This window comes from Coturnix japonica, chromosome 34, assembly GCF_054131305.1.
Source record: "Coturnix japonica strain WE chromosome 34, WE-NBRP24, whole genome shotgun sequence".
Taxonomy (NCBI): Eukaryota; Metazoa; Chordata; class Aves; order Galliformes; family Phasianidae; genus Coturnix; species Coturnix japonica.
The window spans coordinates 6,826,104-6,848,206 of record NC_140696.1 but is presented as its reverse complement, the minus strand read 5'-3'; the positions used below and the strand labels follow the sequence as shown (position 1 = coordinate 6,848,206).

Sequence of the window (22,103 nt, the reverse complement as noted above, 5' to 3'; positions counted from 1 at the left end):
CCGTTTCCCAAGCCATGTGCCTACATTTCATTTGTCTGTGGCACGTTAATCCATTGCCCTAATTTTTCCAACTATTAATTGCAGGAGAGAAAATACTGGCTGCTATATTGGGATTGCCAGGAGAGGGCATTGATACTTTACAAATAAACACTAGATTCATAGAATCAGAATACCCTAAGTTGGAAGTGACCCATAGGGATCGCCAGTGTCCAACAACTAACTGAGCACACAGCCATTCTACTGCCTAAAAATGAGCCATAACCAATCACCCTATCCCTAAAAATGGACTAAATGAGACAAAATGGTTTGAAATCCATAAAATCTGTGAGGTGACAGCACAGGTCACCAGTGTGCTCACCAGTTATTGACTTGTAAGAGGGTCAGGTTGGTTTGTGCAGCGATTTGCCTCTTCTCATCCTCTGTGGGATAGGGGTGCTGGAAGATAGATGGGTAACAAAATGACATGCACGTATGTAAAGCAGCAGCCCCAATCAGGGGAAATAAAAATCAAAAAGAGCACTTTTTTTTTCTACTGTCCTTTTTCTAGCCCCAGTGGTGGCCAAGCAGTCTCCTTGCATGAAAATACCCCAGTTGCATCCTCTATGAATTACACCTCCACTCATCAACCCCCAGATTGGATGATTTTGTAATTTTACATTTTGGACAATTTCTGCTGTACCAGAATGGCAGCCATAGGGGCAGCTGTTACACCAAACCCACCCTGACTGATGGAAAAGGGGATCTTGGAGCCATTAACTGTACAGAACACTCCCTCACACATCTGCAAATGTAGATGAAAGACAGAAACTTGGCTTATCTTGGCTTATTTCCCCCTCTGGTTTTGTTTACTAAACATCAGGGTCATAATGTTGCCACCTGCAGTGAAAACACTCACACCTCAAATGCTCCCAGAATAAAAGCAAAGCCACTTTGTGCCTTCAAATATCCCAGACCGAGACAAGCCACCAACTTTAGTTTGTTCATTTTGAAGGTTTTGGGGGCATTTTTTTTCTTTCCAGCTCACCATGAGGTGCTGGAAGAGCCAGGAGCGCATGATGTTGGTGGCGTGTTTGGGCAGGACGCCCCGCTTGTTCTTGGACTTCTTGTCCTCACCATCAAGGAGTGAGGTGAGATCCAGGTTCACCTGCCAGGGAGAGGGAGAAAATCAGCTGAAAAACGTGATTGGCAAGGCAAAAAAGCCCAAACAAAAATGAACCTCAAGTGGGACTGGGAAAACAGACTGTGGTGAGAACCTCCCAGATGCCATCGGTTTCCCAAAATCTGCATTAAACTCCCATTTTCCACCAGGATCTCTCTCCACCCATTTAGTATCTTCATATTTGTACCCAGTATTGCAAAGGGCAATTGGCTTTTTCCAACCGCAGTGGCACCAGTGGGGACAACACCATGACCGCTTTCAATGTGCAATTATGGAGGATAATTTACCATAATAAAAATACCACAACAAAACAGAGACAACTATTTTAAACAGCCTGAGGTTAAAACTCTGTGATTCGTTAGCTCCTCGTTCCTCACTATACTTATTCCAATTAATAGAGGAGAAACGTTGTGGGAAAATGTGCTGCTTTTAGAAAAAAATTAAAAATAAATACACTGGGATGCTGCAAGAGAAGCTTTAATGATGTCGTGGGAAAAGAACTGAAACCTCAGTTAAAAAGATTTTTTTTCCCCAGCTCTTCATCAAAACACTTCTCCGGGATGAATTAAACATCAGCCCGGCAGGTCCCACCGCTCCCATGAGCTCCAGATGAATAAATCACGCCAGCGGTGCGGGAAGAGCATCCGGAGGTGCTTGTCCAGGCTGCTCTCCCTGCCCTGATATTCCCTGTGCGTCTGTTTCCTGCACCTCAGAGAGCTTTGCTGCAAGATCCAAGCTGGTGACGGCAAGATATTAAAGAGGGAAAGGAAAAAAGAAGCCTTGAAGGCATTAAAGCCTGCTGCGGAGGTGTCTTCTCCTTCCAAAATATCCTTTTTTTTCCACATGCATTTATGCCTGATAGTGTTAGGAGGCTCCTGCCACTAAGAACGTGCATGGGGGGACTGAGGCTGATCTGCCCCCAGGGAGCAGTGTGGCAGAGAATGATATGTTTTGCCTAAACTCCTGAGGAATGACAGCGTTAGTAAGAGACTGAGGATGCAGGATACGTGCAGACAGGGATGGTAAGTTGTCTTTATAAAGCAATTTCTACCCACAGTGTGTGTCTGGGTGGTGCTGTGTACAGCCAGGGGTTGGGCTTGGTGCCCCTTGCAGGTTCCCTCCAGTTCATAATGCTCTGTGGATCGATTTACCTGGGCGTTGGGGATCTGCAGGGCACCAGGGGCGATGGCTTGGGCGAGGACCTGGCCCTGAGATGTCACCATCGTCACGGGCTGGTACAGGGCTCCACCTGCAGAAGACAGGGTTTGTGGGGGTGCTGCACGTTGAGGGTTCCCCCCCACAGCCTCCCTGCTGGCCCTACCTGGCACGGCGGGTGATCCAGCCCCACTGCCCATGGCCAGGTTGCCTGGGGGCAGCGCGGCTGCAGGCACCACGATTCCCGGTGGGGGGTTGGATGCGGCTGGCAGCGCCGCAGGTGAGCTCTGCAGCATCTCCTGCAAAAAAAAAAAAAATAAAAGAGGATTTCAAAGCATTTTGTTGCATGCAATAAGAGCTTTGTTTTCCTTCTGTTGCAGCTGGAAATAAAATGTGGAAAAACAAGGAATTATGCTTTGCAAAGCTCCAAGTCATGTCTAAGCAATGTCACCTCTTTGTGCAGCCACTATTTTCAACAAATGCAGAAAGCACCACATAGATGACAAGAAGGAAATAATTCTGTTGTCTTCTTCCTATCTACACGCTTCTTTATTTTTTTCCCCTTTGTCTGAAACTTGATGAAGCAGCTTCTCCTCAAAGGGAAAACACCATAAACTGCTCTGAAAAAATTAAACTTCCCCCAAAAAAGCACATGAACAGCACAGATCTCCAATAAGAGCAGCAGAAAATAACCACTGTCAGTTTCTCCATGCCAGCATAATAATTTAAAAAACAATATTAACATAGGTCAATTTGACATAATTCCCTGCAGCTCTAAGGTTAACTTATTGCAAAAATGGAGATTTCTTCCCCAAGTGCTGTATTGTTTGCATCAGCCTTTCACCCAAGAGCTGCAAATGGAAAAAAGCACAAAAAGGTTACGTGATTATTTAGCAAAATACTTTGGGAAGTGTGTCACAGTGGGAGGATATAGAGAACACAGGGCCAAGCACAGCAGCCTCCATGACATGCAAGATTTTTGCATGTTATGCCAACAACATTTAAAACTATCCTTCCAAAACAAGCCTGACACAGGTGTGTATGTGTAATATGCCCACCTGTATATGAGATAAAGCTGCATTCATATTTTGCAGTAAAAGGAGGATCTTTTTCTCCCTCTTCTACCCATTTTCCCATTCTGCCTCACTTTTCCATTGTCCTGTTCCTCAGCTGCTGAACAAAATACCAACAAAAGGCACTTTCCACCTTACTTGAACTTACTTCAATTTGAAACATTTCTTCAGCAAGCCTATTTCTCGCTCTGAGAAAAGGATTTATCTGGAGGACTGATGTGTAGTGACACCAAAACACAAGCACAGCCAGAAAAAGCCATCACCCTTCTTGTAACAATAACACAATGGAGATAAGTTGAATGCTCAGATCAATTAACTGTACATCAGTAGATTATATGGGTGCATTGTTCACCAGGAGATGTGCAGAGCTCTCCTCCTGACTCATTATTCTGCAGTTCCTCAGAAAACGAGAACCCAGAAGACTGTTTTTGGAAGTGCACTAAGAAATAATTCAGAATATCTGAAAGTGCATCAACACTGCAAAACCAGAAGTATCCAATGGAAGTGGAGGCTCTGCCTTAAAATAGTTACAGATATCTCCAAGAAGATTTAAAACATGTATTTAGCAGACTAATTGCAAATGCCAGCCAAATTACATTGCTGTGATGATTTTAGAAATGTTTTACATTTCAGGACTCCAGTTGGAAAGTTTCTGGCAATTTTTACTCTTGAGTGTAGAAAGAATGACACCATCACTAGGTGTCTCTCCAGGTCCATCTCAGCACCAAAATTCTGCAGCTCTATGGCAAAACATGGTTTCTCCAAATTAAAAACACTTTAATGAGGATATGGACCTGACATATACTGCATTGTGCACAAAACACCCCTTTCTCACAACAAGGCAAGTACTAAAACACAGCGCTACTTGTGCTGAAGTCCTTCCACTTTGTTCTATGATGCAGTGATTTCTTTTTGGGTGGCACACATGCAGGAAATTTCCATCCATTCCTAATTGTTTGAGATTTGTCTGTGCCTGTGTTAAACTGGGGAAAATCTGGGTTAGTTGGAGAAAAAAAGAAACCTGAGTATACTGAGAAAGAGTTGGCCAAACTCAGCACCGCAGAGGCACAGTTGGATGGATGGGGGATGAAAACCTGTTGGCTTTAAATAGCAGAGAAATCAATACAACAGCAATTATCCCATTCTGTCAGTCCCACTTGTTGCTTTCTCAGTTTCAGCTCTTGTTCTTCTTACAACATCTCCATACATTTTTAAGCAGGCAGTTGTGTGATCAAAAAAAACTTTGCCCAAGCCAGAAACAGTTTGTTTCACAACTGGTCTGGTTCATCTCCTATGAAAATGATTGGTCCCATATCTTGAAAAAAAAAAAAAAACCCACAAGCCTATTTTCTAAGAAAACTTGCAGATGAATAACTGATCAACCACATTTCCATTATTTAGATATACTTTTTTTAATTCCTATAGTAGTGGCTGCTTAGGTGTTATACCCATCTTCATTGGGTAATAGCACAATAATTAGCCAAATCATTCCACTTGCCATCTTTTGAACACGAGTCTTGCAGTTCTTCAGCTCTCCGAAGCATCCCCAGCACTATAAAGCTCCTTTGATGAACAAAAAGTGTTCCCACTGTTGTATTTCTAAGCTTTATCCATGCAAACTCAAGTACGCTCAATGAGCTGAAGCACCCTGACACCTGACATTGCTGAGTTGGGTAATTAGAAAAAATTTGCCCTTATGCCAGCACCCATCTGCCATCCCCATCCAGCACCCAGGGAGGTGGTGCCTCCTTCTGGGCTGTCACCATGAATAGTCCAGCTCCTGTTGCCTGTTGCAGACCCTTCTATCCTCCAGCCACTGTGACAGTTCCCCTCCAACTGGGCCTCACCCATTTATTTAGCAACGATCTCCAAAGCCTCACTTGAATTCTCAACTTTCCTGTCCTGCCTGGAAGGGAAATGAGGACAGCTGTGGGATTTCAGGAATCCAAAGTGCTCAGCCCCTTCCCCACCACTGGCCTGATTATTTTCCAAAGACTTGTGCTAATTTTCTGATACGATCCCCACCTCTTTGTGAGATGCTAAATCCTCATTACTTCTCCTGACTGATGCATTCTAATTAGATCAACACTTAAAAAAAAAAAGGGGAGGGGGGGGAGAAATCACAATAGCCACAGGACGGCTTTCCATCTCATTAACTCCCTCACTTATTATTTTCATGAAAATTACTGATAAAAACGTGCACCTCCATTTGCTGGGACCAGGAGCTTCGTCGGCTCATATCTAACATCTCTCTCATCACCCGGGACACGAGCTGTTGCCATGGCAATGCACAATAATAGAAACTAATAAATTACAAACGAGATGCTCGTTGAGCAATTATTGTTCTCTTTTATGCAAGTGTCTTGCTAATTTTGATCATAAGGAATGCTTCCATAAAGTAGCAAAGGGATAATAAGTCCATTTCTAGAGATTATTAGAAAATAGAGAGAGGCTGGATTTTTTTTTAGATCAATGATTAAGTGGTTGGGTGCTTTCAGGAAACCCAAATAAGAAATACAACTTTTTTCTTTTTTCTTTTTTCTTCCAAACACTGTTTTTTCTCCAAAAAGACACCAAGGCACAACTCAGTGCCAAAATATGAACCGAAATGGCTGAACTTTCTGGATACCTGTAGTGCTTGAGGCACCAGAAGTTTCCTTCTGTAGGCAAGAATCTGAAGGACAAAAAAAGTGTGAACCTTGGTCATGCTGGTGGTGGATTGCAGGATGTGCAAGAGCAGAGCAACCAAAAAGGGTCATAGGAGACTTGTAATCTGTTGACCTGCCTTCAAATGAAGATGACAAATTGGGACTGACACAACAGAATATGTAGCAAGAACAGCAGAGCAACAAGATCCCAGGCTACAGGGAGGATTATGCTCAAATACAACAGCTGTGGGCACAAAAATAAAAGAAGTTGTTTACCTTTGGAAGGCGTCAGGCAGGCAGGGACATCCAACAAAATACCCTCACCTCCACTGCCAATCTTTAAATGAGGGCTGGGAAGGGGTGGATCCTGGCTCCAGCCCTTCCTTCACTCAGTACATTGCATGTACCTGAGCTGCCCTGGGCTGGCCCTGCCTTCCCACCAGGTGCTCCATCACTGCTATAAGCCATGACTTAGCATTTCTACTACAGGGACAAATAGTTTTGGTTTTTTTTTTTCATGAAACACTTGCAACTATTTCAGAAAAAAAGAAATCCTCACCGTTTTGCTTCATATGTGCAAGATACATTCTTTTTTTCATGTTTTCCTCAATTTGGGATGGATTTCATTGAATTTCCCAGAGATCACAGGACTTGCAGAACCATTCCTCAACTTTGCGTGCCTTGCACACTGGCCAAGGTGCAAGGATGGTGACTGCAGGCAATGTTAGGGCGTTACCTGAGGGTGGAGGCTGATGGAGGAGGGGTTGGGGGAGTAGGGGCCCCCCAGGTCGTTCCTGAGTAGGTTGTCACTGTGCATCTTGGTTTTGAGGCAGGTGATGTAGCGGTTGCAAAAGTCCTTGCACAATTCATTGACCTTTTCCAGCTCCAGAAGGTGGATGCGCAGCACCTGGATTGCCTTCACCATCTGCATGCATCAAAAGTAGAATTAAAAGCATTACCATTCTCAACAAACCAAAAAAAAAAAAAAAGAAAAGAAAAAAAGCCCCTAGAATTGATATTCTCACCCCAAATCCACCCCGAATGCCCCCCAGAGCCCATCCCTTTGCACCACTGCCTTTCTTCTCCCTCCACTGCTGTTCTACCTCTGCGATCCCAAGGGGTGAAATTCACAAAAATTGCTGTTGCTTTCATGGGAATTTCTCCCAGAAAATTCTGAGGCAAAGCCCTGATGTAGCAACGTGTTTGGTTATTCTCCAGAGGCCACTTTCTCTAACAAGATTATGGGGCTGCAGCACCGCCGTAAGCTGTTGCTGGTGCAAAGCCTGGGCCTCATTAAAACGTACCCCATAAATGTTAAAAAATTTACACATGAAACATTCCTCTTGCCGAGCTGAAACCTTAAGTTTTACAGCCGCTGTTTGAAATCTTGCATAATATATAAAATTTCAGCTATTCACTCCGGGGCAATAAATCCAGTTTTATGTAACAAAGAGTCTTTGCATTTCAAAGGGTGTTTTTAACTTGCAAATTTTAGTGGTCATCTTTACAAACTGTGAGATGTCGAGGTTGGGAAACATCCCGAAAAATCCAAGGCCAAACTCAGGAGGAGGCTCCACAATGGAGAAAGCAAATTTTTGGTCAGCAGATAACAGGAACAATGGAGCATGGATGGAAAACTTCCCTTTTTTTATGCTTTTTTTTCCTGCATATTTTCCTTCCTCTGTGCTTGGCACGGGTGAAGCACAAGGTGGAGGCGTCGCGCCCCAGCTCTCTGCATCCTCCAGGGGCTCACGGCCATGAAAGTCAATATTCAAGGGCAAAGGCAAGAGGACCTGACACATATATGTACAAAAAATAAATCTCTCAATTATCTCAGCTCATTTGCTTAGGGTCTCATTTTATGTCCCTGCTCCGCTGCGCCGTATATCTGTCCGGATAAAGAGTTACAGTCCGTCGGCGTACGTGCGCGGGGTTGTAAAAAATACAGATGCTGAATTAATTGACTGTGTGGCACTCGGCAGCTGATTGAGTTGATAATGGTGAGATCTGACCTTTTTCTAATTTCTAATTACGTGCATCTCGGCAGTGAGGAATACATGACTCTTATTCTAATGATAGCTAATGCCGCTGGCCTTTTCATCCCTGCTTTGCCATTGCTGATTTCCAGGGAATCAATGGTGTTACAAAAATGCCAAAAAAAAAAAAAGAAAAAAAGAAAAAGGAGAATGCAAACAGATTTTGGGTAGGAAGCATCTGATGTCTATTCAGCCCTTAAATCTGCACTGAAATGATCCCAAACACTGCTTTTTTGGTCATTCACCCCAGAGTAATTTTGTTTCTTGTCTACAAGATGTTGCAAAATGGGCTTAGTAATCTGCAAGCAGTTTTGCATCTCCTGTAATTTTTGGGTGGTTTTCCACAGACTTCCAAGCCAGTCTTGAACTGAGAATCTCAGCAAACTCTCCTCAAAGAACTGAAATGAAGTCCAAAAGATGCAGCATTTTAATCTTGCAATTACTTCTTGCTTTTTAGGAAAGTGCTTGTTTCTGCACTTAGATGAGCATTGTTTGACTTTTTCTCCTTCTACCAGGTCATCATACAAACTCACTCCCTCCAAATTGCCTGATTTTGCTGCTTTTCTGGGATGGAAAACCCTCTGCAGTGAATCCCAGGGGGACACACCATTCTCTGGGGAAGGACTTTTTGTCTTTGCATCATCTCAGGCCTGTGAAATTTCCTCTTTCAACCTTAAAATCTCCTTGTGAGGAAGTGAGTGCACCAGGATGGGGCCATGGACATGGTCATCCACATATCTCTCATGGAGATCGTGTGTGGAGGCTTCCTGAATATAATAATGGGATTTGGAGGTATCCCTTGAAGTCTCTGCAAGAGAAGCTCCATCCTGGAGAAAAAAATCTCACAGGGTCCGCGGAGAACATTGTTAAGGTGCCCTATGTCATAAACACAGCCCCAAGACCTTGTCAGGTTGGTAGATCCCCATAACACATTCCTCATCCCCTATCCCAGCCCCAGTCCCCAGTGCCCATACACCAAACCCCAGCACACTCTACCAGGTTGTCCAGCTCAGGGTCATCACTGAAGAAAGGTTTGTGCTCCTGCTCCTGCTGGTGGACAAAGTTCTCAATGTCGACGTCGAAACTGGCTGAGGTGATGCACTCGGAGCCCTGGGTCGCCTGCTCACACTTCTCAAAGAGCAGCGTAAGCAACGGGAACAGTGGGTGCCTGTGAACAACAGAGTTGCCACCCCATAAGTCCAGCTGCTTTAGTCCTTTCATCTGTTCTTATCCTAAACCACCAACCCATTCCCTCCCAGCTTGCTACAGCCTGGTGGTGAAAACTTCACGCCGATGTTGGATGTGCTTCCTCTAGGTCAGGTAAGAAACAAAGCTTTAAAATTGCTGAATGTTCTGTTTCCCCTCCAGAAGTGGCCTCTCTCAACACTACAGCGCTTTCCAGCACTGCACCAGAGCTGACTGTTTCAGAATGGTTCAGCAGTGGACAAAAATGTTTGGCTTCAAGGAAGTTGCCTTGGCATTGGAATCGACATCTGCACTGGGATCCAAGCCAAGAGGCTCCCAAAAATGTCAGTCAGCTGGGGATGATGGATGGGGGCAGGCATGCATTTCTACATGCCTGTGATGCTTTTTATACCAAGGACTCAACTTGCTTTTGCTTTATGGGTTGCTACTGCATCCTGATGGCTCTTTGTGACTATTTTGAGCACATCTGTGTTCATGATCAGGTAGAAGGTGGACCAAACCTCTCTTCCTTTTTAATAAGAGATTTCCCTTGAAGGACAGGCTTGCCTTTCTTTTTGTGAATCCACCACTGGGATTCCAATAGGGATTCCTTTTAATAGTTATTCTAAATCAACACAATATAAAATGCAAATATACGTGTTAGCCCAAAGCACACGGAAAAGAAGGACACAAAGATCATGAGATAACACAGGGAGCTTCTCTGGCTGTTCAACTTTAAAAACACGAAACTATTAAAAATAGAAAATGTAAAAAATATAAAGCTTTTAAGCTTTGAGAAGAGAAATGCAAAATGCTGCCATGGGATTGCTTTATACACCCCACAGCAATGGCACCCCACTTATCTCAGTGTAGCAGAATTTGCTGTACCCCCTTCAGATAAGCACTCCTATAAACAGGTATGCAACATTTTTGAGGAAAAAAAGCAATTTTAGCCCAAAGGAGGAATGATTACGGCTCACTCCAGGCTTCCTGTGGGTCTTTACCAAGCCTGAATCAGGGAAAGGGGTTAAACCCCTGGGCTAAGTCTTCATTTGCAGCCACTAATACTGCAGCATATTATAGTCTAATCTGGCCTGATCCCAGTTTAATGCAAGATTCGCCAGGGCTGGAGCAGTCTGTGGGGGCTGGGGGGAATCATTCCGTAATTTCAGCCGCCCCGCCGGGGCTCAGCCGAGGGATATGAACGGCAAATTCCAAGCAGCAGCATGAATTATTGGCCTTATGAACCCACGGCTCACAGCAGATGCCATTTCAAAAACCAGCTAGGAAGAAAAGGCACAAACCGACCTGGTATGAGGGAGCAAAATTACCCCAGGGGCTGGGGTTATTTTAGGGGGGAGATGCATTTTGTAGCCTCTTTGCTTTGAATGGTTGTTGGTGCCAACAGGGATTAAAGCCACCACTGACATTGCTGCGCTCCACTGTGCTCACATCTGACCTTCAGGAATTGCTGGTGGGATGGGGAGGCAGTGTGGATTGCTTTTATTTGGAAGGAAAATAAAACAAAATAAATGATACAATAATAAAATGTATAAATTAAAAAAAAATTTAAAAAATTAAACATATTTTGAACAAAATATCATAATTAAATAAAACAAAACAATTAAAGGTGGGCACGCAAAACCCCTGAGCTAAGGAAAATCACCAAAGCTCTTTCCAAGCACAGTGCTCAGGAGCAGTGAAATCAGGGTTTCTGCCATGAGCTGGGTGCTGAGTTGTCACAACTGTTAGTTTATTTATTTTCCTTTTGCATGCAACAGTTACGCAGCTTTCTCCATTTCCAGCTTTCCCATGTCTGCTAAATGCAGGAGAATGGGATGGGCACCATGGGGCTCTGGCATGGGGGATCTGGATGCCTCAATGTGAAATATGGAATGGGCATCTGGGATGCACAAGGTCCAGGAGGATTTCTCCCATCACAGATATCATCCCCATCGTACCAAGAAAAGTTTTGGGATGGAAAAATCTGCTTTGGCAAAATCTGCTTTTGCAAAAATCAGTGTTTTTGGGGTAATCCTCTGAATCTGGAGCGTGCACAGGTCAGCCTTTCCACCCCATTTGCCACTGCTCCAAATAAGCGGGAGAAGTGCTCGTGTGGTGGTGGCACCAAGCAAATAAAAGGCTGAACCTGACATTTTCCTGCAGGAGAGGTCGTTGGCAGCCGCTAATAAAAAGGATTTGACACGGGCTAATAAAGAGAAATGAATCCCTCTAATGGCCTCATTTCGCACATTCAGCAGGGTGCTGCTGTGGGCTGGCAGCGCGGGCATGGGGAGGGCAGAGCGGCTCAACACTCACTGCTGCTTTCTTCCCAGCCCCAAAATGCTTTTTTTTTTTCCTGCAGAAGCAGGTTGGCAAAAAGGCACAGACTTTTCCCACTTGTAAATCCAGAGTACACAGAGCACAGAAGTGGTTCTGAGTGCATGAGGGCCCAAAATCTGAAGTGATGCTGCTGGACTAGTCCCCTGAATGATGCTTGGTTGTATAGCAAAGAGGAAGTGGATTGCTTTTCCCTTCTTTTCCTATTTTTTAATGGGGGATAAAACTCCCTCCAAAGCATAAAATCCAGTGGTGACTTTATGGTCACTTGTCTATCGCCTTCTATCTTTCTTGTTGCATTTTCCTGGCAATTTCCCTCCAGCTTGATTAACCAGTGCATGGAGCCAATGCCTTCTGCCTTTATGTAATTACTCAAAATTAACAAAAATCCATTGCTTATAACGGAGGATGCAGCACAGGGTGGCAGGCAGCCAGCTGCTAAAACTATTTGATATCAAATGACATCTATTTATCCTACTCAAAATGCTGTGTGTTCAGATTTTGCATGGGACTGGAACCCTGTAGGCCACATAGCTGGGGTTATTCCTTAATATTAAGCCTTAATCCTAGTTATATGACAGTATCATATAATAGTCATAGAACAGCTTGGGTTGGAAGGGATGTCAAAGATCACCTGGTTCCAACCCCCAATGTTACTGCTCTATCATACTGTATACATTATGGTAGTGTCATTAATTACATATCACTCATATAATTACATGTTACTTATATAATTACATTATTCGCATAATTATAATATTACTTATTATAACACTTTATGCATTATAATATGATGTATTATTGTACCCACAGCTAAAAATAAGGGGGCAGGTGGGGTCTGGTCACTGCCACTTGCGCACCACATGGATACACAAACAGCACCTTTCAGGTTCATGGCTGTTTTTGCTCCTCCTGGGTGCTGCTTCTGCCTCAAATCACAGTTTTGCAAAAAGAGAAAAGATGAATTTGGATTTTGTGGCTGTGGGTGTTTCTGGAGGGGTGTGGTGCTGCCGGCTGTGGCGCTATGTTGGCCAAGGAGCCCTACCACCATGTGCTATTGCTGCTAAGAAGGAGCTAAATGCCAACCCACCTATTCCTGGGCATTAACAAATGCATCTGAATATTAGCAGGTTAGCAGTGCATTACCATAATTAATGTATCGGTGCATTGCTGGCTTCATCAATGCCTTAATCAATACATTACCAAATCAACGTGCTCCCAATGCAGGAGAAAAATGAAAGCAGCAACAAATGAATTAATTACTGCCCATGTCCATTAGCTGGCATCACCTGTAGACAGCTCGCTTGTCGGCCTCCAGCTGCGCCTGCGGGTCACCGGCTGCGGGGGGTACGGCTGCGGTGGGTGCCGGCGTGGCAGAGAGGTGCACGGGCTGAGCCTTGCTGGGCTGCTGGGCTGTGGCCGTCATCTGAAGGGAAGGGGAAACGAGAGAGAAAAATGTGAGGGGGAACTGCAGGTGCTCTTTGCTAAGTGCTCTGCAGTCCCTGATAAACTCTGTGGCGCTCATCTCGTGCTCTGGTTGTTCATACAGAGCAGGTAGGGCTGGCAGACACACCAGTGTTCTGCCTTCTCCCAGACTCACACCAGCATCTGCCAGCCCTCTGTGTGCGGAGCCCAGCAATGAGTCACCTGCAGCACTGCGAGCACACAGCCAGAAAAGCAACTTTGTGCATGTCCCAATGGCCAACACTGCCCAAATGGCTGCTGTGATGGGACACAAAATCCATCAAAATATACATAAGAGATGTACACTATTAACGACTGTGTTAACGAATGTCTTCCCTTTCAAAACCTTGACATTAATTTTGTGAAACATGCATCTAAAAAGCGAGACCAGGCTCCACCAGCACATGTGCAAACTGCTGCACATCCTCCCAGCATCACCCCAAAATGTCTGTGCATAGAGAGAGTGTACTCACTCAAATGTTTTGGGGGGTGATTTCCATATTAAATAAGATTAAAATTAATGATTAACACTAAAATTAATTGTTACATTAGGGAAATCTGCATTATTTCCAACCCCTACCATCCCATGTTTCTGTGCTTCGTTGCCAGGCTGTAGTCAGGTCTGACATAAATGACAAGATTTACTTAAAAGAATAACGGCTGGGGGAGAAGCAAAATCTCTTTGGGGCCAAATCCATCAGCACCCCAACTCCTGCAGTTTGCGACTCAAAATCCCAGCACAAAATGAACTCCCTGAGTCCACGTTTCACCTGCTCTTGCTCTGAAATTCTGTACAAATTTGCATTTGCCTGTTTTCCTCCATAAATCTTCCATCCTCCCCCAAGCTGGGTAGCAAAAAGAAGCCTCTGTCTCTGGCTAAATACTTTCTGTGTGTACATAAAGAGGTGTGTATACGTGCAGATGCCCACAGTTGTGTCCAGCACAACTCACCTCTGCACTCAGACTCTCGGCACGGAGCAGCAGATTTCTCACCTCAATTAAAAGCTGCACAGATCCATGCCAAAGTGCCCGTTGCTTTCAAAATGTTTGACTTCAATATCTCCTGCCTGACCTTTCCCTGCTGCCACGGCACTTTTTAATCTCAGTTATTGTTCATAACTCCAAAGTTTGGCTCCTGGAAATTCACCTGGCACCGTTTAATTTCTAACACTCCCAGCGCAGAAGCCGGCTGGGTTGCTTCATTTTTCTCCCTTTTCACCCCCAGAGGGCCAAATAAATGGGTCTGTGGGACAGTTTGCACTTCACTCATCAGTTGGAGTTTCTCCCTGTTTTTCTCCAGTTCTTATCCAAACCCAAATTGAAAGCACTGACTGTGTATGGCATTCCAGCCACGCTGTTAAATACCTCCACTTCCTTTCTCATTTTCCCCTTCCCTCTCCCTGCCAGCTCCACTGAGAATTACTTTACATTTTTGGGGATAAATGGCTTTTTTTTCCCCCTTTCCCCTTTCTTCACTTGTGCACTCATTTACGGGGACATCGCAGCCCATTCTGTGTCCTCGTCGCCAGACGGAGCCCCCAAATCCTGCCAAGTTGGCTGCGTGCAGCTGAGTCTGCAACTAATTGGGCTATTACTCACAGAAAAGCCTCCTCTGCGGCTGTTTCGAAGCCATTACCTCACCTTGGACTAAAGAAAATAATCCCGCACCTCATGCAACCTCTGATGAACAACGCGGCGGTGCCAAGTCGGGAAAAAATAGGAGAGGTTGCTCCAATGCAAAGTGTTTGCAGACAGACAGGGGTGCGGGGCAGGAAGGAAAACAGCCAACAGTGTGTGCATAAGAGAGGAGAAAAATGCAAACAATTGCCATGCATTTGGACGAAGGTAAGTGCTGGTAATGGCAGGTCTGAGTTCTGTGCAGGAAGCTGAAGAGATTTTTGTGGCACCACATCACCTCCTGGTTGTACTCCTGTTGGTGTTATAATCCTCTTTTTGGTTCTGTAGCATGAAAATGCTTTGCCAGGGCTGGTGGCAGCATGCCTGGCACCTGCAGTAATCCCTTTTGCTCCACATTGCTGAGAACTACAGCCAAATAGGTCAACTCCAGTGAGCAACCCCAGCGAAGGTGCTGAGAGCAGGGCAGCCTGCTGCACATGATCCTATTCACTGGGACATTTCTCAGTGCCTTTGTATGAAATCCATGTGCCATTTATGAAGGTTCCAAGTCCAGAACTATGCCAAGGACACCGGGAGAAGGACTCACTGATCCTATCAAAAAATTGACATCTCCACTCAATTTTTAACCTGCAACAGCTGCAGAGTTTCTGGATTTGTCCGTGACAGATGCAACACCATTTTAAAATGGTTTCTGGGGGCAGGCTTATTTTCATCAGCTCCTGAGCTGAAAATGAGATTGTATTCTGCTAACTATATTTGTCCAACTTTGACAGTGAAGTGGCAGACGACTTTCTGCTGTTTTCCTTCCTTTAATTTATTATGGAAAACACATGGATTTCTATGCAGACTCCTAATTTCCAACAGGTAGAGTTGCTTGGCGATCACGCTTGGTCTCAATTACACAGTTACGTGCTGGTAGCAGAACCAGGAGATTATTACAGCATTTTTTCCCTCGTAAGGCAGCTTTTCCCACCATTTCTGCTTCATTTTTACACATTTCCGACAGTGAGGTGAATTGCTTGCATGGACTCTGCAGTAACAATATTAATGCAAAGCTCCCCCAAACCTCTTTTTTACCATTTTTCTCCCCAGGATGGTCCCCTTGATGATGGGGAGCTTTGCAGTGTCAGCTGTAGCTCTTATAATTGATGGTTCAACTTGTTTTCTTATTTAACACTGACCTCCCCATCTCTGCTGTATCTTTGGGGAGAGGAATAAACATGCAATTTGCTTTTCTAAAAGCTAGAAATACCAAATCCCTCAATTTTCAGGTGAAAAGCTCACAGCAGCCACAGCACTCAGAAAAAAACAACAAAAAACAAAGTGCTTTTTGCTGCAGCATTGCCCCTAAAATGAAGGAAAAACACACAAGATCCCCTTCGAAAGGATGAAAAAGAAAGGGTTTGGGTGGCAACGGTCCCAAAGATCCCCAAGTGCAATGTTCTAAATGAAAACGAGGGAGAAGAAGGGACAGGGAAAGGTACAGGGTATGTCTCTGTAGGATGCCATGGAAAAGCTGGGCTATTTTAAAAGTCCCTTAAATTGCCCATTAGGACTAAATCGGTGTCCCAGCTCCCTGCTGCGTAAGCGAGAAAGGCACAGCATTTCGACAGGGAGGCACTAAGAAAAAAAGGAAAAAGTTGGGGGGGGGAAAAAAGCCCTGAGCAGAGCAGCAGAGCGAGCAAATGATGACACAGAAGTTGGAGGAGCCATAAAAGCCCCACCGAGGCATCATTTGCAAAAGTGACCTTTTCCCACCGAAGGAGACGAGCTGAAAGGAGGCCCGGGTGGCTTCGGGGGGGCACAGAAGTCACGGCAAGGCAGCAATGTATTTATTTTCCTTGTAGGGAATGGTCTCTATTTTTTTTCCTGAGGGGTATTTTGTGCTTTTGCAGCCACACAGGGATGCAAATGGTGGAGAAAGGCAGCAGGGTTGAGCTTTGAAGAAAACACAAAATGGGGGAAAAATTAACATTTTCCATATAAGCCCTATAAAAGCTGCCTTAAACACGGCACCAGTTCAGTGCTATGTCTGGATCATCCACATGCAGTCTCTGCAGACCAAACCAGAAATACACATTTGTCCCTCGAAAGCTTGGAACAGGCTGTGAGGAGGAGGGCCATCCCCAAAACCCAACCTCACCAGAGCCCAAATCCCCACATCCAGCGCATTGGGGTGCTCTGGCTGAGTTTCTCTTGGACCAAATTCCTTTTCTTACAATAACTAACTCTGTAATGATGCTTGGAAAGGAAGTTATTCGACTCCTTGGAGCAACACTGTAGATGAAGTCTCTTTTTCCCTGTGACGGCTTGCCAAAAATGCCATAAAATCAATCAAAACACCACTCAAATTGCCTCCAAAGCCACCCCACTGCAGAGCCCAGGCTGCAGCCAGAGACTGGAGTGTCCACTGTACCCCAAACACATCACTGTGCCGGTTCTCCAGGAAAACCCTGCAACCCTCACATGAATAAAACCTGAGCAGAACAAAAACATCCAACCAAACACATGGAGGTTTGCCCCCAAACCATCAGCTGCATCAAGAGGAGCTTCAATTTTTGGCAGTCTCTGGGACAAAGAGTTTGTGCTGAGCAAAGCAGAGTAAATAATGCACGGGGAGATGTGTTGAGCTGGGGGTCAGGGAGAGTTCTGGGGAGGATGAGGGACACTCACCTGAGGGCTGTCTTGGTAGGGAGGAGGGGGCACCGTCTGGGTGGCCATCATCGTCAGAGCCGGCGCCGGGGAGACATGGTGCATCCTGGGCAGGAGTCACATTGAGAAACTGCGGGTAGAGAAAGGCTGATGGATATTGGGAAAAAAACACCCCGAAAAAGGGCTTTTCTTCCCCAGAAGGAAAAAAGAAAAAAAAAAAAAAAAAAAGGAGAGAAGGAAAGAAGAGGTGACATCCCTCACATGAGCACACAGCACTATTCCTATGAGAAACCCAAAACGATTTGCTGGCCCTTAATTTGAATTATCTGAGATTTGTGATTTTGAATGGGAAATGCATTCAGGGAGAAGTGATGAGGGCCTCAGGTGAGAGCAGCGCTGCTGCAGCCATGGGCTGCCATGGGTGAAGTTTGCCATACTTTTCCCCATATGAGGCCTGCTGCATGCAGGGCTCTGCTTACCCCTGTGAGCTGTGGGAGGAAACGTCCTCACCTGCGGCAGAGGAACAGGGATGCATTTGTCAGGGGAAGTTTTGCAATACTCTGTTCTTCTCCATGAGACTTTGGGCATCGTGGGGCCCACCAAGCACCATAGGCACGAGGGCACTGTGCTTGTGCAGAAAGCTGAGAGCTTTGTGAGATCAGCATCAATTGCCCTTATTGTTTTGAGTGAATAAGTGTGAGAAATAGTAACACACATTTGTTTACAGACATAATAATATAGGATTACTTTTCACATGCTTTGCATGTCCCTTGAATAGCTTATTAAGAGAGCACATCCAAAGTGCAGTGCAATGAGAATGTAGAGTGGGGTCAGTGTGTGACGCAGACCTCTTGAAGATGGCCTTTATGGGATTGAAATCATAAAACCACAGAATCTCCTGAGTTGGAAAGGGCCCATGAGGATCGTCAAGTCCAAGTCCTGAAATGATGCTTTTATCTTTTTTCACTCTAATAAAATTATCTGCTCCTGAGTGAACTGGCAGCTTAAAATCTGTGGGGTCAGATGTTAAAACCTGCCCTGCGGGCACACAGGAAGCCCCATTCTTGAGGTCGACACTGAAGTCCATGGGGGAAACCTCACCAGAAACAGCTGCAGCTGGAAAAAGCAAAGAGCTCAGCACCCTGACGGTCCAGAAACTCGGTAGGAGGCAAAAAAATTAGGAATAGGACCCCACAGAGCGCTATTTGGGGGCAAAAACCCGCACCAGCAGCAAGCATACTGTTAGCAAGCAGCGGAGTGCTGCTGGGTGCAGGCTTTGTAGCCGAATGTATTCCCAGAAGGTGGCAGCCCAGAGCCCGATTTAACTGCCGGGCATCTCCGAACCTGCTCGCCACATCAAGCAGTTCTCTGAGGCTGCTCAGGTGTTGATTTGTTTAGAGAACGGGACTTATGGCCAAATATGAACAGGGATCAAAATGAGAGGCAGCCATCGCTGACAGCTCTGTGTTTATCTGGGGGAGCAGTGGGTGAATTTCCAGGGCTGGGAGCTGACGAGGGCAGGAGGAGTCAGCCCGCTCCCAAGGCATCAAACACAGCCGAGAATTTTTGAGTAATAAAACTGATAAATGCTCTTTTCATTTCCGGAAGGGCTTTTGGCAGCAACATGAGATCAAAGTATCCTAAATTTCCTTATGAAATAAAAATTATTTCATTTTGCTGTAACACTGCCATTAAGTTGGAAACGTATTTCCCAAAGAGCTTGTGTCTACCTAAAAGAGTCACAGCCCAGAAAGATTTATAGGCTGCTTCTCACCAGCCATCTCTTATCTCCCCTTTCAAATTAATGTAATTGGAATGAGTAGAGAAGTCATCTTTTCAGGGTGGTCACCGATGCTTCAAAATGCTGAAAAAATCCAAGTGTCCCCGGTAATCATTGCCATCCTGGAGGCAAAGAGGAAATAATCTCTGACCTGCACGATGAGCAAGTAGCCCTGACTGTCAAAAAATCACCGTGTTGGACTCCACATCATCGTTTTGTTGAGATACCATGAATGTTGGCTTTGCAAGATGCAGCTGTTACTTCCAAACCAATGGAAAACGGGGATCATTTTTTCCAGCTAATTCAACAGCTTCTCCCCACAGCGTGTGGTGGATAACTGAGAATTCCACGTGGAAATCATGCAGGCAGGTTTTCATGCATTTCCCATTTTCCTCCTGAAGTTGCAGAATTATTTGAGATGGTTGGCAGTGTGGTGCGACCACAGGAGGGGATTTCACCCTGCCAAGGGGTGTTTTCTCAGACGGCTCACGACGATGGTGTTGCTCACACTCTGCTCACAGCGGGCTGCCAGAGCTCAGAGCTGCTGCCTTCACACAGGGCTTCTGCACGCTGATGTTTATGATATATGCATTCATTATACACACATATAAGTCAAAATGAAGAAATATGACTGACGGGAAGGGAGATGCACCTCCAGAGGACAATAGATCTTGCTGTGAAACACCAGCCAGGACAGCTTCACCCTCTGCGGGTGACAGCATCCCTCTGCTTGCCTGTGAAGTGAATCAGGAGCAAATCCCTCGGTCCCACATGCAGCATTTCTGCCCACCGTGTCCCCGCTGCCGACCGTCTGTTTTTACTGAAATTTGCTCATTTCCCTGAGAGCAAAAGTTTCCAGCTGCAGATGAACATTAGGTTTTCACAAGCTACAAAAGCAACCCTCTAATGTCACATCTGATGCTATTAAATGGTCAAAAATGGGGAAGAATCCCATTTTTCAGGGTATTACCCGTTCTCAATTGGTTTTCACTATTCTTCTCTCTCTACCACGTGGTCTGACATGCTGCTTTGTATGTGGATACATGCTAAAATACCACTGGAATAACAAATATTTCTATTTTTTCACAACATTTGGTAGCCAAATTTCCTCTGGAAAATCCTTTCAATTCCAGGAGGATTTTTGCACCGCTAACAGCCCAGACACCACTTCCCTGAAATTTGACAACTTCTGGGTGTCTCATCAATGGGTTATTTCCCAGTGAAAACAACCAAAAAAAAGACAAAGCAAGGCTGGGCTTCTGCTGCTGCCGCTGTGTAACACGGTTTGGGGTTTGGTTTTTCTGTAGGATAAAATCCAGGGCCAAAGCAAACTCCTTTTCTTCCCCTAAAAAAGCTCCTGACTGACACACAGGCAGCAGGAAGGGAAAGGGACACGCTGCGCTGCATGGCACGTCCCAGAAACAGCTCGCTGTCCCACAGGATGGGTAATCTCCCCCTTGTTGAAGGGAAACAGCATTAAGATATTTGCAAACCCCCCCAGCTGCATGGGAAGGAGTCGGTGTGGGAGGGGGAGCTGCTGTGGTGCATTGCTGATGAGAACAACAATTACCGCTAAATATTTCTCTTCTCTCCGAAGATACCCATCCCCGCTGCCGACTAAAATGCTCCAGGGATATCTCTGCAACATAAACACAAGAATAAAACCTGCAAGAGCCAGTCAGAGCTTTAGCAGACAAGGTTAATGTACCTTGAACGGCAGCATTAAACAACTTTGTTCTTTTTTTAAGTGGAGAGCTGAGATACCTACACACGTTTTAGTGTTACTTTTATAGAGGGAGATCCTTAAAACACCTTCCAAAAAAACTGGCACAGGGAAACATCAAAGAGGTTTCTTCAAAGTAACATAAAAATACTTGAATTTTGGGCAATGCAGCCCCTGGCCCAGCAAAAGTTCCCAAAAGAGCAAACTGTGATTTTTTTTGGAGGGCAAATGGAAAACCTTTGAAGTGAAACGTAGCTGAGGAGCCTAAAAATGCACAAACTTCTCCTTGTCGGACACAAACTGTCCAGGAAAAGGTTCTGATCGTTTTGAGAGCATTAGCAAAAAACAGGAGCGGATTAATTTTCTAACAGTTCTTCACTGCAAGCAATTAACTGTGAATAATTTATGATCAAAATCTATCCTCTTGCTTTCAAAACTTGTCTTGTACACTTCACTTTTGATTGCAACCTGCTTATCCCAAGACATAGGAATTGCTGTGCAACCACATTTCCAGCACCCAAACATCAAATTTCAATCACATTCCAGTTCTGAAGTAGGAGAGTTTCACCCCAAAGTCCCAGCCAGGTTCAGACTTTGACACAGAATTTCAAGGAGGACAGAGAAAATCTTCCTCAGCAAAAATGTAACCATCATTTGTTGTTCCATCTCATGGTCCATCGCCAGTTTTTCAGTCAGAGGATCAGCCTGGCGCTGGTGGACAAAAGCCACACAAAACTCAGTGCTCCAAAGATCCCAGCAAAGATAAGGCCACATACTGTGCAGGACTGAGTAACACACATTGCCTGTTTGAATCAGTTTTGTGCAGATCCCCCAATGCCTGTGTGAGTGATGGCAGCACCAGCAGAAACATGATTTTTGGTCATGTGGCAGAGACTGGATTAAAGCAGCAGACCTACCCCAATTGCAGAAATGTGGATGGCAAGATATGCACAGGAACCAAGGCAATGATTTCCCCGCCCATAGGAATCACTAGAGACAAGGCAATGCCATGGAACACCCATAAAACCCTTTCCACACTTAAATCTGCCTCGTTTCTTACTAACTCCTGCTAACACGCTTGCAAATTCTCCCTTTGGGAGAGAGAAAGGAATCCCTTTGGAGCCGGCTGCTTTCCTCTTTCCCATATGGCAGATAAATCAGAGCTCCCAACTCGCTGCACTTCTGCTTCACATCCCTCTCCTTCAGCTCTCTGGTTTTCTGGTCTTCACCATCACAAGGGAAATGGATCT

The 22,103-nt window shown here is 45.1% G+C and overlaps 1 protein-coding gene across 7 annotated transcripts in view; it reads right to left on the bottom strand.

Annotated features, from left to right (window-relative positions):
- PKNOX2 (PBX/knotted 1 homeobox 2) overlaps positions 1–22,103 on the bottom strand; it is a 58,826-nt gene that overhangs the window by 2,345 nt on the left and 34,378 nt on the right. For 3 of the 7 annotated variants that reach the window (XM_085526196.1, XM_015883805.3, XM_085526197.1), the window contains exons 5-13: positions 20,701–20,769; positions 17,372–17,480; positions 12,886–13,022; positions 9,068–9,239; positions 6,772–6,960; positions 2,481–2,613; positions 2,311–2,408; positions 1,025–1,144; positions 359–435 (exon numbers count right to left, since the gene is read on the bottom strand). In XM_085526196.1, coding sequence (XP_085382322.1) covers positions 359–435; positions 1,025–1,144; positions 2,311–2,408; positions 2,481–2,613; positions 6,772–6,960; positions 9,068–9,239; positions 12,886–13,022; positions 17,372–17,455 — 1,010 coding nt within the window. In that variant the 5' untranslated portion in view covers positions 17,456–17,480; positions 20,701–20,769. Of the gene's footprint in view, positions 1–358; positions 436–1,024; positions 1,145–2,310; positions 2,409–2,480; positions 2,614–6,594; positions 6,713–6,771; positions 6,961–9,067; positions 9,240–12,885; positions 13,023–17,371; positions 17,481–20,700; positions 20,770–22,103 lie in introns of those variants that run through there. The other 4 variants (XM_015883804.3, XM_015883803.3, XM_085526195.1 and 1 more) reach the window with 2 other exon arrangements.